The 20,469-nt window shown below is 63.4% G+C and overlaps 2 protein-coding genes across 2 annotated transcripts in view; one reads left to right on the forward strand and one right to left on the reverse strand.

Moving 5' to 3' along the window:
* Positions 1-873: 873 nt before the first annotated feature.
* Positions 874-12,348, forward strand: STK25 (serine/threonine kinase 25). Its single transcript, XM_060106412.1, has 12 exons — positions 874-1,046; positions 1,502-1,624; positions 6,359-6,589; positions 7,220-7,276; positions 7,779-7,887; positions 8,528-8,685; positions 8,771-8,956; positions 9,408-9,553; positions 9,718-9,832; positions 10,020-10,091; positions 11,497-11,633; positions 11,824-12,348. The coding sequence occupies exons 2-12, from the start codon at positions 1,595-1,597 to the stop codon at positions 11,861-11,863; spliced, it is 1,281 nt and encodes a 426-aa protein (XP_059962395.1). The 5' UTR covers positions 874-1,046; positions 1,502-1,594; the 3' UTR covers positions 11,864-12,348.
* Positions 12,349-12,465: 117 nt separating this feature from the next.
* FARP2 (FERM, ARH/RhoGEF and pleckstrin domain protein 2) overlaps positions 12,466-20,469 on the reverse strand; it is an 88,969-nt gene continuing 80,965 nt past the window's right edge. The window contains exons 20-27 of the mRNA XM_060105720.1: positions 20,033-20,101; positions 19,372-19,461; positions 16,095-16,177; positions 15,135-15,253; positions 14,751-14,911; positions 13,647-13,754; positions 13,304-13,455; positions 12,466-12,991 (exon numbers count right to left, since the gene is read on the reverse strand). Coding sequence (XP_059961703.1) covers positions 12,922-12,991; positions 13,304-13,455; positions 13,647-13,754; positions 14,751-14,911; positions 15,135-15,253; positions 16,095-16,177; positions 19,372-19,461; positions 20,033-20,101 — 852 coding nt within the window. The 3' untranslated portion in view covers positions 12,466-12,921. The remainder of the gene's footprint in view (positions 12,992-13,303; positions 13,456-13,646; positions 13,755-14,750; positions 14,912-15,134; positions 15,254-16,094; positions 16,178-19,371; positions 19,462-20,032; positions 20,102-20,469) is intronic.

The raw sequence follows: 20,469 nt of genomic DNA on the forward strand, positions 1-20,469 counted from the left end.
TCTTGAATTGGCCTATTCTTGACCCCTCATCTAAGTGAAGTCATACTGTGTTTGTCCCTTTGTGATAGGTTTATTTCATTTTATTTTATTTATTTTTAATTGTGGTAAAATACAGGTCGCATAAAACGTACCATCTTAACAGTGTACAGTTCAGCAGCGTTAAATACATTCACACAGTTGTGCAGCCAACCTCCAGACCTCTTTTCATCTTCCCAAACTGAAACTCTGCCCGCACTGAATACGCCCACCCTGGCAGTTACCCTTCACCTTTCTGTCTCTACGAATCTGGCTGCTCTCGGGACCTCACATACGTGGAATCAAACAGTATGTGTCCTTCCGTGACTGGCTTATGTCACTTATTGCCACGTCGTCAAGGTTCATCCAGGCAGTGGCTTGTGTCAGAACCGCCTCCCTCTTTCAGGCTGAATAGTGTTCCCGGGCACGTCCAGACCCAGTCATCCCTCCCCGACCGGCGATGCTGCAAGGGGCGGGCCTGCAGGACAGGGCGGGAGCCCAGGGCCAGGTGCTCCCAGGTGCGGGGAGGAGTAGGGGCAGCGCGAGGGCAGAAGGCGGAGGGCGGGGGGGGGGGAGGGCGGAGCGGGGCGGGGTGGGCGGAGCGGAGGGGCGGCCCCACCCCACGGCCGCCCCGTCCCGGCCCCGTCCCGCGGCCTGCCGGGAGACGTAGGCCCGAGCTTCTCAGGAAGCCAGACTCGGAGTCCCAGCGAGCTCCGCGGCGCGCCTGCGGGCCGCGACACTGCTCCGCCGCGTGGCCTGCCGGGACTTGTAGTCCAGCGCCTGCGGGCGCCCCGGCGCAGGGCGAGAGAGGGACTCGGTGTCCCAGAGAGCCCCGCGCTGGGCCACGACGCCGCGCGCCCTCGCCGTTGCCGTCGCCGCCGCCGCCGGGCTTTCTCCGGCCGCCGCCGCCACTGCCGCTGCTTCGCGGACTGGAGGGCCCAGGCATCTCCGGGCGAGCGGAGGCTGCGGGTGGGAGCCTTCGTGGGCACTGCGGAGCGGGCCGGGGGAGGCCGGGATGGAGCCCCCCGGAGGTGGGCGCGCTGCCGGGCGGGCCCGCGCCTGGGGCGGTTGGGGAGGGGGCCGGGCGGCTGGGGGAGTGGGGCGGGGGGAGGGCTCCGGGGGCGGGGTCGGCAGTGGGGGTGGGGCGCGGAGAGGGCACTGGGGGAGGGGTTAGGGGCGGGGGTCCAGGCGGGGGTCCGGGGTGTGAAGGAAGGGCGGGGGCCGGGGGCGGAGGTGTGAGGGGCTACGAGGAGTGCCCGGTGTTGGGTAGCTCCTCCGGGGAGGCATTGGGCTGGGCCGGGCGAAGAGGAGAGCGCGGCAGTGGGGATCCTTCGGAGGAATGGAAGGATTCCTTCTGACTCCAGCCCGCCCCCAACCCCAGCTGGTCCCCAGATGGTTGGAGGAGGGGGCGGCCGCCGGGTCCCGGGGGAGCGGGGAGCCCCGTGTACCCGGAACAGGGCACCAAGCAGGCCTGGTCTCCCTGCAGTTGACTGAAGCGGGTGAGCCGGGTTCCAGAGCCTCCAGGCGGGATTTCGGGGCCTCCCGGCGGTGCAGCGGATGGTCTGAGGGCCGCGCAGACATGGCTCACCTCAGGGGATTTGCCAACCAGGTAAGGGGGGCGTCTGGACCGCGGGCGTGTGTGTCGTCGGTGCACGTGCGCCTGGCACAGAGCGCTGGCTGCAGGATCTGAGAAAGGGCGCTTCACCAAGGACTGTCTGTTGAAAGTCGTCCTGGCGTTTCCGAAGAGCAGCCTCTCCTAAGGCGTACGTGGGTTCGAAGGGAGGAGCTCGTGGGGAGCCCTGTGATGCACAGCCGTGGGCAAAGCGGGGAGCAGTCTTGCGGTGCTCAGTCTTGGTGGGCGCAGGGCCGACTCCGGTTGGCTGGCTTGCAGCGTTCTGTGGGGCAGGAGTCTCTAAGCCTGTCAGCGTAGAGCCACAGTGCAGGGTCAGCGGAGGGCATGCAGAGACGTATCTTGGGAACAGGGCCGGCCCGCAGGAACCTGGGTCTGCGCATCTGGAGGCACGTGGAAGGTCGGGGTCCACATGGAGCTTCGGCCTGGGCAGGGGCGCTGGCTGTGTCCGGCTGGGGCAGGGGCTGGGGTGGGGGGGACGAGAGGGGCTGGGAATGGGATTTAGCAGCTGTTAGGAGAGTCGGTGTGCAGGGAAAGCCGAGGACACGTGTGTGCGTGTTTTCTCGAGGGGTCTGGAAAGGGCTGCGCCTGGGCTGGAGGTGCCTGCCTGGAAAGCGCCCACTTTCTTTTTTGGCTGATTGGTTCTCATAATTCCCAGCCACCTTGAGGCATCTGGCTTTGCATGTTAACTGCCTGACTCCTGGGGACCACCCCCCCCCCCCAGTGTGCCCTGAGGCTGTGTGGTTCTGGATATGAGCGTCGGGGCAGCCAGCGTCTGGGCTTCTGGGCCATACCTTTCCCCCTCTTTCGTTAGTTCAAATCGAGTGTGACCCGAAGCTGGTGTGAGGTGAACCACCCTGGCAGTCGGGTGTTCCTGAGTCCTAGCTGTTGGGTCTTGTTTTCCTTATCTTGTCGGCTCCAGCGTGGTTTAGGCTGACCGCTGTAAGGTGTTGGGGGCTCCTCCTAAAGAGAACATAGCGCTCAGGCGCACTTCCGTGGGCTGAGTCTGAGGATGGGTGCCCAGGAGGAACAGGAAGTGTGGGTCTGTGTGTGGGCGGCGGGGCTGGGGTCGGGGTCAGCTCCAGACCCAGCTGGGCTCCTTGGAGAAACCTGGAGCGCCTCGCACAGTTGCTGGGCAGGGCATCCTGGACCAGCTGTGGCTGCAGATGGGCCTCAGGGCTTGCTCACTGACGCTGACGTGAGCTGGTGGGTTTTCGTTCATCAGTGACATCTTGTGTCTTAAATTACATGACTAAGATGCTGGGAGGGAAGTCTGGCTCGAGTTTATTTTTATAAAGAGCTATAGGAGTGGCTCCCGTGGGTCCCAAAATAAGAAATTGGAGCTCTGAGCCACCCCTATACCTGTGTGCTGATGGCACTCGGAGTGTGGCCTGGGCCTCCAGATCAGATGCCCGGGGAAGGGAGCGCAGGCCCAGAGGAGCTGAGGAAGAGACCCCAAAGGAAGGAAGCCCCTTTTGTCCTTTTAGGGGTGGAGAGACTTGGTCTTTGTTGGTGGCAGGAAGCCTGACAGGACGTTGTTTTCTCTTGAGATGGTTGTCACTGTGGCCCTTTGAGGTGGCCCCTGCATGGGGCAGTGGGTGTGCTCCTTCACAGCCCATGGGGGAGCCCTGCAGGTCAGGCCCCTGCCTAGCTGGTTCCTGCCCTGCCTACAGGCTCTGGGTGGCTGCAGGGAGCACCGCGTGCACATTGGCTGCCACCCATCGTGGGGTGGATGGGGGCCGTTGGGCACCCCTCATCTTGGAGGGTGACGCTAATGGCAGACGTATCGCTAAATGGACGGACATACGGACACACTGCCCAGTGGTGGACATACGGGTACACTGCCCAGTGGTGGACATACGGACACACTGCCCAGTGGTGGACATACGGACACACTGCCCAGTGGTGGACATACAGACACTGCCCAGTGGTGGACATACGGACACACTGCCCAGTGGTGGACATACGGACACACTGCCCAGTGGTGGACATACGGACACACTGCCAAGTGGGGGACATACGGACACACTGCCAAGTGGGGGACATACGGACACACTGCCAAGTGGGGGACATACGGGCACACTGCCAAGTGGGGGACATACGGGCACACTGCCCAGTGGTGGACATACGGACACACTGCCCAGTGGTGGACATACGGACACACTGCCAAGTGGTGGACATACGGACACACTGCCAAGTGGTGGACATACGGACACACTGCCAAGTGGGGGACATACGGGCACACTGCCAAGTGGGGGACATACGGGCACACTGCCCAGTGGTGGACATACGGACACACTGCCAAGTGGTGGACATACGGACACACTGCCAAGTGGGGGACATACGGACACACTGCCAAGTGGGGGACATACGGACACACTGCCCAGTGGGGGACATACGGACACACTGCCCAGTGGTGGACATACGGACACACTGCCAAGTGGTGGACATACGGACACACTGCCAAGTGGTGGACATACAGACACACTGCCAAGTGGTGGCCGCAGACCTGGCAGCCCCAGGGCTGATTCAGAGAACCAGGGTCTGGGCCCAGCGAGCAGCCTGAGCAGTTGTCCGGACCACGCGTGTTGTCAGGAACGGCAGCCTGAGACGCAGGCCCCGGAGCGCTTGTCTCTCCTTCCCCCGGCAGGGCTGTGAGCAGGTTGTGTCTGTGATGTGCCTGTAGGGTTGGGATCACGGCCAGGAGCCTTCCTGTCACGCTGTCTGCTCAGGGGACTGGCCTGTAGCGGTGGGGACCCAAAGAGGGTCAGAGTTGGGGCCAGGGCTCCCCGCTTCCCTGCCGAGCCTGGAATCTGGTTAGGGGTCTGCCCTGTCTCCCACTTCAGGGCCGTGGAGGGCTGGGCGCCCTGCCTGGGGTATCCCTGGTCAGGCCGCTGCGGGGGACCAGACCCAGCCCCGCCCCGCGTGGAGAAGGCGGGGAGCGTGTGTCGCTGGCAGAGGCCCGAGAGCGGGAGGGGCAGCGGTGCCCATTAGTGCTGCCGGGCCTCGGCCCACCTCCCCTGGGTCTTCTGTGAGACCACCGCAGAAGGAGCACCGGCTGGACCGGAGGCGTCCCCGGGGCCGTGCCAGCCCTGGCTCGGGCGGGGGCTGGGGCTGGCTTGCGGGTGAGTGGTTTGCTGGACCAGCCCCCAGGGGTGCGAGAGGCCCTCCTGGGCTGGCTGAGCCGAGGGGCACTGGCGGAGGGGCAGGCGGAAGGGGGCTGTGTCCCAGGCTCGCTGGCCCAGCCCTCCCCGAGGCCCCATCACCTGCCGCCCTCTCCTGGGAAGGCAGTTTGCTGGCCACTTGGGGTTGACACGTCATCTCAGTCTGGAGCCAGCTGGGCCGCAAACAGAGCTCTGCCTGGGCGTGAACCCGAGGGGTGCACGTGGGCTCTGTGCTCCCCAGGGCTGTGTCCTCCGGACCTGGTGAGCGCAGCTGCCCTGAGATGGGCCCGCCCTCAGCACCAGCACGGACAGCGCTTAGCAGCCGAGCAAGTGGTGACCATGCCTTTTAACGCCGCCGCTTTGGGTGGGCGCCCCCCGAGACGCCCTCTGGGTGATGGTGCTTGGGGTTTGGAGGGACGTGAGTCCTGGTGGATTTGAGGCCCGGTGGGGCTTGGAAAACCCTTTCCACCTCTGTCTGGACTAAACGCCAGGCTCCCTGCCAGCCTTTCCACGGGTCCCACCCAGGGCTGCTGACCCCCACGTGGGTCCTAGGGCTCCAGCGCCTGTGCGGCCGCTCCGGGCTCTAAGAACGTGGTCGGTGGCGGGAGTGAGGTGATCTCAGGAGCCCAGGGAGCCGCGGGGCGGGGTGGGGGGGATGCCGGGGGTGCCCCACCCGCTCTCTGGTGGTGCTGCCCCCACGCAGCCCCACGCGGAGCCGTCTCAGCCTGGGATGCGCCGAGGGTCAGGGTCCAAAGCAGGGTTGCCACCACGGATGCCCCTCTGCCACTGCGTCCAGGTTCTGGGACAAGGAGGTGGCGGCTCAGCGCCTGTTAGGGCGGTTTTGTGCTTCTGCCTTGAGCACTGGGTGGGTCGGCCTTCCGTATATTTGAACCTCAAGCACCCAAGAAAGTGTCGGTTTTCAGCTCTGCACTGGTGTGAGGACTGATCTGTGGGCTCGAATGGGACTCTCTCTAAGGGGTGTGGCTTCCAGGTGCGCAGGGAGAACTCTGTTAACGCGTGCTGGGTTTGTTTTTTGTTTTAATTAACGGGCTTTATTTTTTAGAGCAGTTTTAGGTTTACAGGAAGATCGGTGAGAGTTCCGTACATCCCTCGTCCCTTCCCCGGGGAGTCTGTTACGGTCACTGACCCAGCGTGGACAGGCTGTTTCTTGCGAAGCCGGCAGGGCGCGTGAGGCTGGCTCCTGGGTGGTTACAGCGTCGCCCAGGGTTGTCTCACCGGCCCCGCCTCCCTGTGCTCCACAGACTCGTCCCTCGTAACCCGTTACTGTGCCTCGCTGGGCCCTCCCCAGGCATGGGGTGTGGGCAGGTCGGGGTGACCTGCGTCGCCCCTCTGCCTGCCCACGGCCCTGGTTTCTTGGCGAGAGCCCAGGCCTCGCCGTGCTCTCTGGGGGCGTTTTCCCTTGTGTGGAGGGTAACTTTATCTTCTGAACGAAAAGGGATAAAGGAAGCGAGGAAAGCATCTGGGGGCGCTCCCTGGCTCTTCTTGGCTCTCGGGGTCACTGGCTGCCCGGCCCGCCCTCTGTCCCCAGCACTCTCGCGTGGACCCCGAGGAGCTCTTCACCAAGCTCGACCGCATCGGCAAGGGCTCGTTTGGGGAGGTGTACAAAGGCATCGACAACCGCACCAAGGAGGTGGTGGCCATCAAGATCATCGACCTGGAGGAGGCTGAGGACGAGATCGAGGACATCCAGCAGGAGATCACGGTGCTCAGCCAGTGCGACAGCCCCTACATCACGCGCTACTTCGGCTCCTACCTGAAGGTGCCTGCGGGCTGGGGGCTTGCTCTGCGCCCGTCGCGCCAGTGCCCGCCCCTCCGGGGAGCCGTCCAGGTTCCCTGTGGCCAGCACGGGGACGGCCCCGGCGGTCCCCGTGTCTGCTCGGGAGGCTGAGGCTGGGTCTGCCCCAACGTGGGCCTGGTTTGAAGGGTGGGGGTCCCGACAGGTGAACACAGACCCAGCTTCACAGTGGAGAGGGCCCCCAAGAAGCCATAGCCTCCAGGGCCAAGCGTGCGTGCAGAGAGGGGCCTGGCCTCGTCCTGAGGGGGAGCCCTTGGGATGGCAGGGCGTGAGCAGAGTCTCCGGGGTCGGCCGGCTCTGGAGTGGCCTGGCTGCGCCTGCTCCCTGGGCAAGGGTGCGTCTGCTGGGAGCGCTCTGGGCCCCCCGCAGCCTGAGCCTGGAGCCCTTCCCAGGAGGGCTTTGAGGGAGGGGGCTCGGCTGCCGATCAGGCACTTGGTCTGTCTGCAGCAGGGGCGTGGTGGGAGGGGAGCCAGGCTGGGCTGCCGCAGCCTGTCCCCGGTGGGCATCCTGGCTGAGTCACCCCTGCTGGGGGCGTGTGTCGGGGTCCCATGCTTGTCGGCTGCCCCATGCTGATGCGTGCTTCTCTGGTACCAGAGCACGAAGCTGTGGATCATCATGGAGTACCTGGGCGGCGGCTCCGCCTTGGACCTGGTGAGGTGTGGGCCGCGCGGTGGGTGGCCCGCAGGGCAGGGCCAGACTGAAGTTGTCTGGGGGTTGTCCTTGGGCCCTGGGTTCCCGTGACCTCCCTCCCTTTGCCGTCTTGGCGCATCGGATGTTCCTCGGGACCCAGCCGGTGCTGAGGGGTCCCGGGCCTCTGCGGGCCTCTGGGGGGTGGGGCGGTTAGCTCCCCCAGGCAGACAGCTCAGGGGTGTGGCTGGGACCCCGTCCTCAGCTGTTACGTTTACAGCGAAGGTGAAGGTAGCGTGTGTCTGTCCTCAGAAAAGGGCCTCCCCCACACCCACGTGACGTGGCATCTGGAACTTCTCTCTTGAGAGTGGGTAAAGAAGTAGGAAGCCCCCGCCATCTGGAGGGTCACCCCACGCCCAGTAGAGAGGAGGTCGAGCTCAGGCCTTGGCGCTGGCTCTGGGTGGCAGGGAAGGGAGGGTGGGTCGGCGTTGCAGGGGAGGCCCGAGTACCTCCTCCGTGTCTGCAGCTTAAGCCGGGCCCCCTGGAGGAGACCTACATCGCCACCATCCTGCGGGAGATCCTGAAGGGCCTGGATTACCTGCACTCGGAGCGCAAGATCCACCGAGACATCAAAGGTCCCTCGGGGCTGTGAGGTGGCAGGTGGCTCTGGGGCACGGGGCTGGCGGTGCTCAGTGCGCCCAGCCTGCGCTCCCCGTGGCCTCGGAAACCCAGCAGTTCCATCTTGCTCTGTCTTCCAGAAGACACTGCCAGTAACGGACAGAGCTTTCTGAGTACCGTGTCCCTGCGTGCTGGCAGAGCATCTCTGCACATAGCGTAGGAGGGACCCTATTTAGGCCAAAAACATGGAGCCTCACTCAGGTCTTAGATCTGAGAGTGAGGTGTAGTTAGGGCAACCGTGCTGGTGTACACGAGTGGCCAGGCCACCAGGGAGGGACCTGGCTGAGGGGCTGACGGGAGGTGACTGGCAGTGAGGGAACGGTCAGGGTCACCTCCGCCTGTTGCGTGATTTGGGAGGAAGGGCCGTCGCTGTCTGTGGGATTTTTCATAAGAGGTGACCACCAGGAGGGCCCTGGAGCCTGGCCTGGGGGGAGCACGTGGCTAGGCCCCTCACACGGGTGCCCACCGGCAGTGCCCTGGGGCCCTGGTCAGGTCGTAGGGCGGACGCGGGGAGGGAGGCGCTTCCTCGGGCAGCTGCGTGCGGGCGGGAGCCCTCGTGGCACTGAGGGTGATGCCCCGCTGTCCTGTGTCGAGCAGCTGCCAACGTGCTGCTCTCAGAGCAGGGTGACGTGAAGCTGGCAGACTTCGGGGTGGCAGGGCAGCTCACGGACACGCAGATCAAGAGGAACACGTTTGTGGGCACCCCCTTCTGGATGGCGCCCGAGGTCATCAAGCAGTCGGCCTATGACTTCAAGGTGGGCGTGGTGGGGGCGGCGGGGGCGCGGGCGGGGGCGCTCAAGGTGCCCCGGCTGCAGTGGCCCCGTGTGGCTCTCTGTCCAGGCCGACATCTGGTCGCTGGGGATCACAGCCATCGAGCTGGCCAAGGGTGAGCCCCCCAACTCCGACCTCCACCCCATGCGCGTCCTGTTCCTGATCCCCAAGAACAGCCCACCCACGCTGGAGGGCCACCACAGCAAGCCCTTCAAGGAGTTTGTGGAGGCCTGCCTCAACAAGGACCCCCGATTCGTAAGCACCTCCGGGCCCCCCGCTCCAGGAGGTGCCGGCCTGCGTGGCTGGGGGGGGTTCTGGCCATGCTGTAACCAGGCCCCAGGGGACAGCCGTGTGTGGGGGGGCGGGGGGGCCTGTGCTGGGAGCTGGGAGGCGATGGGGCCTGAGGCCCCTCCCCTGTGCCAGGTGCCCCCTCGCCCCAGCCTCTTCTAGTCCAGGGTGGGCTCCGCTGCAACCCCCGGCCGGGTCTGGGGAAGCTCCAGAGGGCTTCCCCCTGGCGAGGACGGCGTGCAGCCCACCCCAGCCTCCCTGTTGCCCCCTCCCACCTGGAGGTCCCTCACTGAGACCCCGGGAGCAGCGAAGCTGAGGCCCAGGTCTCAGCCCAGGCTGCTTCGCCTCTGAGCCCCAGGAGCTCGAAGGGCGGAGCTTGGCCGCCCGGTGCCTGGTGACCCGTGTCCATCCCCGGCAGCGGCCCACCGCCAAGGAGCTCCTGAAGCACAAGTTCATCACGCGCTACACCAAGAAGACTTCCTTCCTCACCGAGCTCATCGACCGCTACAAGCGCTGGAAGTCAGAGGGCCATGGCGAGGAGTCCAGCTCTGAGGACTCCGACATGTAGGGGCCCTGCTCGTCCTGTGGGGCTTCGGTGGGCACAGGGGCGGGGTCCCTGCTCGGGGGTAGGGATTGGGTGCTTGTTGCTGGTGTCGCGGGCCCAGCGTTCAGGGCCGTGAGGCCAAGTGCACTTCGCGGCCCTCGTGACTCTTCCCCTCCCCCTTCAGCGACGGAGACCCTGAGGACGGAGAGCAGGGCCCCGTCTGGACGTTCCCCCCCACCATCCGGCCGAGCCCGCACGGCAAGCTGCACAAGGGGACGGCCCTGCATGGCCCCCAGAAGGTCTGGCTGGCCCTAGCCCCGCGCCCGTGCCAGGAGGGTGGAAGCCTGTTCAGAGCTGACTGAGGGGAGGGCCGTGGGGGGCACGCCTCCTGGGCACGTGTGCTCCCCAGGGCGGGTTTCCAGGGGACCGGAAATGGGGCGCCTGAGTTCGCTGCCCTGCTCACCCCTCCGTGCCGTGCGTTTGCAGCCAGCGGAGCCTGTCAAGAGGCAGCCCAGGTCCCAGTGCCTGTCCACGCTGGTCCGGCCTGTCTTTGGAGAGGTGAGGGCCGGGCCGGGGGTCCTGGGGGGCAGGGGCTGTATTGCTGTTCTTTAGAGATGCTGCCCCCCGCAGGGCCACAGCAAGGTGCGCTGGCTTTCTGTGTCCCGTAAAGCCCACGAGCGTGGACCTGTGGACCCGGCCTTCTGAGTGGAAGGGCCAGGGATGGCTGGGGCAAGCTGGCCTAAGGTGACCCTTAAGTTCCCAAACCTGCCAGGGTTCTCTGGGGTCCCAGGGCAGCTTTGATCGTGAATTACTGTCTTAGGACCTTTTGTCTTGAACCAGAAACACAGGGTGACTCTCTTGTCTAGAGAGAGGCTGGGAGATTTAGATCTTGGTGTTGGGTGTCAGGCCCTGGGCAGGGAGCCCTTAAGGACAACTCCCCAGTGGTCACGTGACCCGGTGTCTGTGTCACCTGCTTGTGGGCAGTCGGTAGCATCCCCAGGAGCATGAGCCAGCCGGCAGTGGGTTGTGGTCAGGTTCACACCCAGGGTGTTGCTGGCACCTGGAGCCCGGGGGCGGGGGATGGGATGTTTCCACGGAGGGTGGGGTGCGGGCGTGGGGCAGGGGTGTCAGGGTGCAGGCAGGCATGCTGCCACCTCCAGGGGCCTGGAATGTCTGGGCTGGGGGGGAACGGGACGGGGGGGGACTGCCCCTGGTTGTGCGGGCACCTGGGGCTGTGCGGCAGGAGCTCGTGGGGCTCAGCGTGGACAGCTGGATCAGAAGCCTGAGCACACGGGGCGGGGCCGGCAGCTTTGGGGCTGCGTGGTGTGTATGCGTGTGGGGCGTGTGTGTGTGTGTGTGCACGTCCCAGCTGCGAGGGGTGGGCCGTGGGCTGGTGTGTCTGGGTAGGGAGGTGGGTGGGGAGGTGTAGCCCCACCTAGGCTGGCTGGGGCCCCCTTAGGGTCCTGATGCTGTGGGCTGGACCTGAAGTCAGGCTGCTGGGTGGGTGTCCTGGAAGGTGTGCACCCGTTTCTGTAGTGTCGGGCATGGTGCGGATGGGCTGACCAGTCTCCAGCCCCTCCCTGCCAGGCCAGTTGCAGGGAGGGCATCTCTCTCCTTTGGGTCCTCACAGCCTGGCGGTGCTGGTGGCCGCCTAGTCCTGAAGGTCGGGCTGGCGGGGTCTGGCTGTGTCCTCTCACTTGGCAGACCTGAGCTGTGGGCTTCCAGGACCCTGGTCAGGAGGAAGCCACGTGATTAGAGAGCCAAGACCCGAGGACTCCCGTGGTGCAGGGGCAGGCGAGGGGTGGGGTGGCCACTGCCTCTCCTGGGAGCCCCTCCCGCAGGCGTTCCGGGGACTTGCTGTCCCAGCTCTGCGTGGAGGGACCCCGCTGCGAGTCACAGGCGAGGCGGTGGGGCAGGCCGCCAGCCTGAGCCTCTGACCAGGCGCACGGGGGTCTCCCTGCAGCTCAAAGAGAAGCACAAGCAGAGCGGCGGGGGCCTGGGGGCGCTGGAGGAGCTGGAGAATGCCTTCAGCCTGGCTGAGGAGTCCTGCCCCGGCATCTCGGACAAGCTGATGGCTCAGCTGGTGGAGCGCGTGCAGAGGTGAGGGTGCTGGGGCGGTGGGGGGGGAGGCCCAGGACGCGCTTTGGGTGCTCGCTTTCGGGACAGGGCAGGTGGTGGGACGGCCGCACCGGCGTCGCTTAGTGTCCCGGAGCCCCCACCCCGGCCGGCACTCCCACCCCGGCCGGCACTCCCGGGCGGCGGCAGCAGTGACGGGGCCTCCGGTCTGCAGGTTTTCACACAGCAGAAACCACCTGACGTCAGCCCGCTGAAGCCGCTGCGGTTCGCACACAGGGGAGAGAGGGGTCTTCGTCTTGAGCTGCCTTGTCGAGGACCGCGCTGACTGGAAACCCCGTGTGCTGTCGGGGCCGCGGGCCTCCCTGCCGGGCCACGCCCCCAGCCCCAAGCAGAGGGCCGCCCCGTTGCCACGCCCCCTTGTGGCCAGGCCACCGCCACACTCGGCAGCAGAGCGGCGCTGGGCCCGTCCCCTCTGTGGGCTCCCGGGCAGCGCGGCCACCCAGACTGGGGGGCAGATATGCCTCCTCCCCACCCGGCCCGATGGCCCTCGGAGGTCGTAGATTTGCCTTGTGGTGTTGGATCAGGTACCGTGTCTTCTCATAAGTACTTGTGTCAGCCAGAATGTTGTTTTTTAAGAAAAATCGAACTTCCTTGCTTCCCTAAATAGCCTGAGGGTAAGGAGTTGGTTTTTCATAGAACGTTGAGGTTCCTGCCACTTTCAATAAAGACCTGACTTGGAGACATGCTGGTGCTGGCCGGGCGGGGTCCACAGCCTGCGCTCCAGGCTTCCAAGTCCTCATCACAGCACGCAGGGACCACGTGTGGCCCACTGGAAGGAGCGGGCAGCGCGCAGGCACACAGGCGATGCCCTTTATTTTTAACCACATGCACATTAGCACAGCACACTTCCTGGGGGCTGATAAATTACGGGGACTTTCCACTTGGCAGAGATATGTGGGGTGGGCAGCAGGGTGGGTTCTGCTGGACTTCCATGCAGCTGTGACGCGGGGGCCCTGTCCCCACCCCCGTTTCACCCAGCCTGAAGGGCAGGGTCCTGCTCTGGAGGCGGGGAGAGGGCAGGTGAGCACCAGCCTCGTCAGTGCACGGAGCCCGGCCCGTGTCCACGCACATGCGCGTTAGTCCTGCTGCCCCACGGGGCTGAGGGAGTGACTGGGTCTTGAGGGGGACTGTGTCCCTCCCAGGTGTCCCTGTGAATGAGGCCCGCCCACTACCCGTCTCGAGGGGGGACACGGGACAAGCAGTCGTGGGCACGTGCTGGCCCGGCTCTGTCCTCAGCCGAGCAGGGTGGGCTTCACGCCTCCTCCTCGGGGGTCCCGGCCCTCCCTGGTGAGGTGCTGGCGCTCTCGATCACCTCCATCCACCTGAGAAGAGGTTTCGGAACGTCAGAACCGCCCTCCCCCTCCACCCCCCACTCCCCGCCCGCCCCGCAGATGCTTGTTTGGGAAGCAGGGGGCGTGCTCTGGCCATGAGGCCAGTGGGCTTGTGCTCAACTGTCTTCCCAAGGGTGACCCCAAATAAGGAGGGAATAGGACTGAGCGTGGGCCAGTTAAAAGCCTGGAAGCAGTGCTCGGTCCTTCCTTTCCAGGACCCAGGAAACTCGCCTCGGGTGTCCTCAGTGGAAGCAGGAGAGCCGAGGAGATACGGGGGGCCCTGGCAGCCCCCCGCGAAATTACCTCCCTAATGTGTATTTGCTCTCAGCCCGGAAGAAGTAGACGTGGGACTTGAACTGGAGCTTGAAGACGTGCTCCTTGTGGATGCCGTCGGCCTCGCCGGGGAGGCTCACGCTGTAGCCCAGCAGCGGGAGGCTGGCCAGGGGGCAGTTGTCCTGGGAGGCAGCAAGGCACGCGCTCGCCAGGCGCCCAGCCCCCCCGCCCTCTCCCCCCACGGCGGCGGCGGCGGCGGCGGGGCCGGGCTCGTTCGGAGCCGAGGGGGTTCCGTGAGGGTGCAGTGGGCGGGCATGGCGGTCCTGCAGTGCCAAGGGCGGAGCCCCCCTCGGGCTCGGTTAAGCACCCCTACCTGGTGAGTTTTGTAGAAGAACAAACAGAAGTTGGTGAAGACCACCCAGAGCTTCTGCCAGCCATTACTGTTCTTGAACTTCCTCAGCAGGTATCCCGAGAGCTGGTTCTGAAAGGAAAAGAAAAGCCTGTGGGCGTGAGTGTCCAAGGACCGCCAGCCCCTAGACAGCCACTCTGCGGGCTCCGTCCTCCCAGGGGCCTCCTGGGAGCAGGTGTCTCCCCAGGGTCACCCCCAACAGGCTTCCCTGGCTCCGCACTGACAGGAACGCAGTGCCCTTCCCCGTGCTCTGACGCACTGCTCGTCGGCAGCTAACAATCTGAAGGGTGGTAAGAAGTCTGGAGAACGAAGTAGAATGGCGCTCAGTTTCTTTCCTGTCATCACAAATCCCCTGTAACAGACACGGAGCCCAGACGGGAAGGTTCTCAGAGGGTGGGGGGCAGGGGTGCCCCGTAAACAGAGGCTCACGCAGCCAGTGGCCTGGCTCCGGCCCGCAGCGTGGCGCCCCTCTGGAAGGGCGGGGAGGAGCCGCCCTGCTCAGCCCCGAGGCCTGGCGCCGCTCTGCGCTGGCCCTTCTGCCCTCCGGCTGGCGCCACCACTTCCATCCTCGCACCTTGCTCTGGGGCGAGGCACACGGGGCCAAGTACATCCGCGGACGGTAGGGCCCTCCCCACGACGCAGGCCTCTGTCCCCGTCGGGGCTGCTGCTCACGAGCGCCCCGCGCCTCTGATACGTGAGGGGGTGTCACAGACGGTGGACGCGGTGTCCAGGGCCAGTCCGCAGTCTTGCAGGCCCCAGCGAGCTGGCCACGCTCCCCGCTCTCCCCACCAACCGTTGTCAGGACCCACCTGCGCTCCTCGCCTGCTCTGCTGGTCCCTCCCCTGGCTTCGGCGGAAGCTCAGGACAAGTGAAGGCAGAGATGGCCCCGGCGCAGAGGCCGCTCCCGGTGAGGGAGGCAGCCATCCCGGGATCCCGGGGCGACGGGCCCTTCAGAGAGAGCTCCTGATGGCGCCCTCCCGGCCCCGCCCACCCGGGCTGCTCTCCCCTGCCACCGTGGACCCCGGGTGCCCCATCAGCCCACACAAGCAGGGTCTCCAGTGGCCGCACCTCGACGGCCGCGCTGCAGTCGGCCCTGGAGATGCTGGTGGTGCGGTCCCAGCACACGTGCATGGCGGTGCTGACCCGGTGCTGGCCCGGCCCCCCTGAGGAGCAGCGGGCCCCATCGGTGTCGTCTTCCGACTCCTCCAGAGAGACCTCGTCGGAGGGCCCTGGGGGAGAAGTCAGCCCCTGCTCAGAGGAGACGGGACCCCCCCGCCCCCGGCCAGCAGCAGGCAGGGAGCGAGACCACGCGATGCTCCTGCCAGAAGAGCTCCCGCCCACCTGAAATGTCCCTCGTGGATGGAGAGCACGTGGGCCCAGCGGGCTGCCCGTGACCAGGGTGACACCCATGGGAAAGTTTCCTCGTCTCCTGGGGGCCCGGCCAGCACTTACCACGGGGAAGGGGGCACAGTACGCTGCCTGGCGGTGCCAGGGCCGTGTCGGTGCTGCTCTTGGCTGCATCGATGGCAGCGTTCAGGTCCTTCATCCACTTTTCTTTCTCCAGCTGGGTGCTGCGGGGCAGGGCCGAAGCTCAGCCGCTGGGCAGGGCCCACAGGCGGGGCTCCCCACCGCGCCCCCTCCCACTGGAGGGCAGAAGGTCAGGGTGCCTGCTTCCCCCTCCTGTGCCCTGTCCTTCGGGTCCAGAGGGCTTGTCAGGACGCTGCTGGAGGCCCAGCCTGCATGTGTCATGCTGGCACGGGGGTGCTCTACGTGGTACTTTGTTCCTGGAACGGGTTTTTAAGTCTCGGGGGCTGTGAAACTGAACTATGAGATTGGGTCCTGGATCATAATTAAGCTGCCAGGGTTTCCTGGTGGGAGTACAGTGCCCTGTGCTCTGACATCAGCCAGGACCCCGCAGGACGGGAGCTGAGAGCCAGGCGCCGCCCGCCCGGACGCAGGACGACACCTCCTTTGGAAGAAGCTGGGGACGCAGGCTCCCACAGGGGAGGGACCGGGCACGGCGTCCAGGCCGCCAGGAGCTCGGGTCGTCTTGCTGTTGACAGGGCGCGGGGAGTGGGGAAAGCGTCCCTTTGCTCCTGTGCTACGGGCCCAGTCCGCCTCCTGCTGCCCAGCTCCAGGGCGGGAGGCCCGTGACGCCTGGCCTCGGTGGGGCTGCCTCGTCGGCCCCCGCCAGCCTGCCAGCCCTTCCCTGGCGCAGCCAGCAGTATCACAGCCGGTCTCTGCGGACGGTCTCCACGGTCACAAGCTCCCACGGACAGTGAAGTTGCTCCTGTGGTCGCGTAGCTTTGAAGCAGCGCTCAAGGGGCTGTGTGTCCCCGTGACCGCGACACTCTAACAACTCAGAGGGGACCAGGGCAGCTGGGATGCGGAACGTGGGCGGAAGGCCCTTACCTGGCTGCCACCACGACGGTCTTCTGAGCGGCGTAGATGGTGAAACAGTGCGGGACAGGCCACTCATTCTCACGTTCTTCCACCTGCGGGCGGGAGAGGAGGCGGAGTGTGACCAGGAGCGGGGCGGGCGGAACCCGAGCTTGCGGCAGGACACAGGTGCTGACCAAGCCCACGCCGACTCTACGAGGGGTTACAGGAGACACAAGGGATCCCCGCACCATGGCGCCTGCTGCCCGGGTGGGCAAGCTGAGGGCCATGGGCACCCAACTACTCACCGGTGGGTCCAGCACTATGAGCTGAAAATCAAGCACGGGAAAAAACGTTGAGCATTTTAGTTGAAAAGGGAGTTGGACAATTTGTCTATAAAGTGGTACCAAAAGCTAACAGAGTTAGGTTCAGGCTAATCTCAGTTATAAGAGATTAAGAGAAATAACTGCAGAACAAAGTATTCCTTAATCAGACCTAAAAGCCTAGAGGAGAAACTGTCCTCTGGCCAAGTGAGCTTGTTCTAGGAATGAGGAAGGTGACTGATGGAACCCACCCTGTCACAAAGGCTAAGGGAGAAGAGTGACCATCCCCCTCCACGTGCTGAAACACGTTTGCCCAAATCCCACAGGTTATTTCTGACCATATCTCTTATATACAAACAGAAGGAAACCGTGTCTTTCACAAGCCAAGAGTCACCATCCTTCCCTCCGCAGTCAGGAGCGAGGGCTGTCTGTCTGTCCCCAGGACCAGCCAGTTACAGGGAATCTGTCCAAATGACTCCACAGTTTATTTAGAAGAATTAAATACTTGAGAAGAGCAAAGAACTGTTCAAAAAGAAGGACAAATAAAGGAAGGAACTTACCCACACAGTGACTAAGCCTTACACCACCACTAATCAGAAGAGTGTAGACTGATGTTGGGACAGACAGAAATGGAACAGAACCTTCAGAAAGAATCCAAGTGTAAAGACAAGAATTTTTTATATGATAAAGGCAGACTTTGGGATCAGTAAGAAAATGGAGGATGTAACAAATAATGGGAAAATTGACTATACACGAGGAGAAAATGTTACATCCCAATCTAAAAACATCAAAACCAACAAATTTTAGGCAGATTAGGTAAAAGAGAAAAAACTGTAAGCGTATCAGTAAAGAAAGTCCCACACCAACATAATCTTGGTGTGGGAAAGACTTTCTGAGCCCGTGCCAAGGAAAGAAACCCTAAATTAGGAAAAGATGGACAGATTGACTACAGAAAAACGTCTAAGTTCACCCCTTCCACACGTATCCGTCGGGCCTCTGTGCCCGTGGCCATTCCAGGGACAAGACAAACGCAATCCCCGTCTGGAGGGAGTTTATAAACTCAGAGGTGACACTGAACTGCAGGCAAAGTGACGGGAATTACGTACCTGGAAAGCACCCGAGACCTGGAAGGGTTTAGGAACGCTTCACAAACACTAGCAGGCCAGAGTGACAGACGTGCCTGGTGCCTCCTGGGGGAGAGCAGAGGGCGCAGGAAGCGGCCTTGCTGGCCATCCCCGGGGCACGGAGGACGGGGTGGATGGCCAGGGCTGCCCAAGGCTGGGACGGCACAGGCGCAGACGGGCCTGGAGGGAAGGCCACCCAGTCAGCCGCTCCCACAGCCACTCAGCAGGAATAGGGAGCCTCAGGCTCACATACACGTGTGGCGGTTTATCTCAAGGCCATAACTAAGGACGCATAGGAAGATCCAATGGTGCTGTTTCCAATTCTGAAAAACTAGACGTAGCCAAAATGTCCAGTGCAGGAAGCTGGTTAAATAAACAGGGGCTCGGCGCACCAATCCACTACTCACGGCTCCTGAGCCGGTGGTAGAAGCAGAGGACACAAGAGGATGTTTGAGATGAACTGCCGAGCAAAACCAGTGCGGGTTACAAAGCAGCTTGTGGAGGGTGTTCCCCAGATGATGGCGAAATGCTGACAGCACTTACTACTGGGCAGTACAGTAATGAGTGCTTTTCACTGTACATCTTCAGTTTTTCTCTATACTGAAGGTGTAACTTTTAAAAGTATACTTTTAAAACAGATGGGGTCTACTTCCAGGGATGGCAGGTGAGGTCGTTCAAACTGACCCCTTTTTGCCGAGTTGGAAAAGCTGAACAAGTGTTACAGAGACGCCTGCGGAGGCTCTGACGCTCGCTGGAAGGCGGTGCAGTGCCCAGGGTGCGGATGGTGGGGAGAAGGGCCAGACGCCACGAAGGAGACAGGGGCGAGGACGGCGCTGACGCCTTGGGAACTGGGAACTGGACAGGGGTCGGACCCCACCCGTCCTACACCTGGATGGGGCCTGGCAGGGCTGCAGGGAGAGGTGCTCACTGCGTAAGATGTTCTGGACAAACAGCACATCTTTATAGCAAAAACCTGAACTTGGCCTCCTATCTCTGCTGTTCCCAAAGATGGGTTCCAGGCCGAGTCTAGGTTTACACTCAAGGGGGAGTCTCTCCATGACCTTTAAGGCCACAGAAGGCACCACGGAGGAGAAGACAGACCGCATCACATTAAGACGAAGAATTCCTGCTCATCAGAGACAACGTTAACGCGCCACGCGGCACTGAGACGGTGGGGAGGCGGACACGCCCTGGCGGCATGTGGTGTGGCCAGAGCATGAGGTGCGGCCCAGGCCCTCCATAGCTCTGAAGACAGAGCTTGTGCCTCTTCACGGGGTGGAGGTCAAGGGGCAAACGAGGCCACACAGCACGACTCAGTGGAGGTCACCGGGAGCTTCCCTGAGGCCAGTCCTGACCTGCAGCCCGCCCTCTCTTTAGCGGTGGTGGTATCTGTTTTACCATTTTAAAGCTGTGTGTGTGTGTGTGTGTGTGTGAAATAACTAATTATGATGCCAAAAGAAACCAAAATCGTCAGCATAAAAGAGAGAAGTATAAAATCAAGGAAGTGAAAACTCTACAGTCTTAAGAATTAGGGGTCCAGCTTTCTCTTTTCAAAGCTGTGTCAGCACCCAACCCCTCCAGCAGCACGGTGGCCCCGGCGCCCGACCCGGGTTTTTCATGGAGCCTCCCACCAAAGGACAGGGCTCCCTGGGAGGAGTAGGTGGGTTCCTGGCGGAGCTGGGCCTTGTCCTGCAGGGGCTGGTGGCCTTGGTCAAGAGGCCCTGGAGGGGCTGCAGGTGGGGCCGTCTGAGCACCAAGAACAGTAGCCATAACAGGGTGAAAAGGCATGAACAGCCCAGCAGGTGCTGCTATGTGGCGCGGCCCCAACCACCGGTCCGGACCCGCCCGGCGCCGGGCACTCACCAGCATGCCGCGCAGCGGAAGGAGTCCCCGGATCCGGAAGTGGCTGGTCCCCGAGGCACCTCTGCTTGTGTACAGCAGCATGTCTGAGAACTGAGGGACCAGAAGCTTTAGATAAATGAATTCTAAAAACAGGCAACAAGGATTCAACATATTATCAGACCAACTTCAACTCCAAGGACCCTGTGTGCTTACGCAGTTTGCTGGAGGTTTCTGGCAGAAAAGGGATTTTTGTTCCATTCATACAGTCATTGTGACCAGGGGTGACCAGTAACCATATGGGCCAGCAGACCTCTTGGCCAGCGGGAGGCGGTGGGGGGCTGGTCCTGAGAGTCACCCCCACCCAGGAAGGCTGGGGTTTGAATCCACTAGCTGGGTGCGAGGAAGGGAGCTGACAAAAGGGGACCTGCTGGCAGCAGGGACTCGCTGGGAGAACCTCTGGGCTCATGAGTAAGGAAGGCCCTGCGGGCTGACGCTGGCACGAGCAGAGCGGTCCTGCAGCCGCAGGAGTGTGGATTTTTCTACCTTCTGGCTTTTGCTCATCCTGCAGATAGGTGCCCAGAACCCAGAATAAGGAAGGTGGCAGGCCCGGGAGTGTTTCTGCGACCCTCTCCTGGCTCCTCACAATGAGGCCGCCCGCCTGGACCGTGCCCATCGCACCTACCAGAAAGAACATCCTCTGCTGCAGGCCCTTCCTGGTGAGCTTGTGGAGGCAGCCCTCGCGGATAAACTCCTGCAAGACACCATCGGGGTCCCTGTGTGCTGGCCGAGGGCACCTCAGCAGATGGCACATCACCCTCCACGCTCCCCCGAGCCCCTCACAGGCCCCTTCGGGCCCTTCCGCGGTGCCCTCCTGCCCGGATAGATGCCTGAGGACCCGCCGTGCCGCTCCAGCCTCCCTCCCATCCGCTCCCCTCGGTCACCCGCATCCTGTTTGGTGTCTGTGAACTCGGTGCCCGGTCTCTGAGCTCCCACAGGCTGGCTGTGCTGAGAGCCGGTACACAAGGCAAAGGGCATGGTTGAGGGGCAGCTTCTGGAAGGTTCCACCATGGAGATGACGTGAGTTCAGCTTTGAGAAAAGCTGGGCGGGGCAGCTTGAGA

The sequence above is a fragment of the Mesoplodon densirostris genome, chromosome 8 (assembly GCF_025265405.1).
Source record: "Mesoplodon densirostris isolate mMesDen1 chromosome 8, mMesDen1 primary haplotype, whole genome shotgun sequence".
NCBI classification, from domain to species: domain Eukaryota; kingdom Metazoa; phylum Chordata; class Mammalia; order Artiodactyla; family Ziphiidae; genus Mesoplodon; species Mesoplodon densirostris.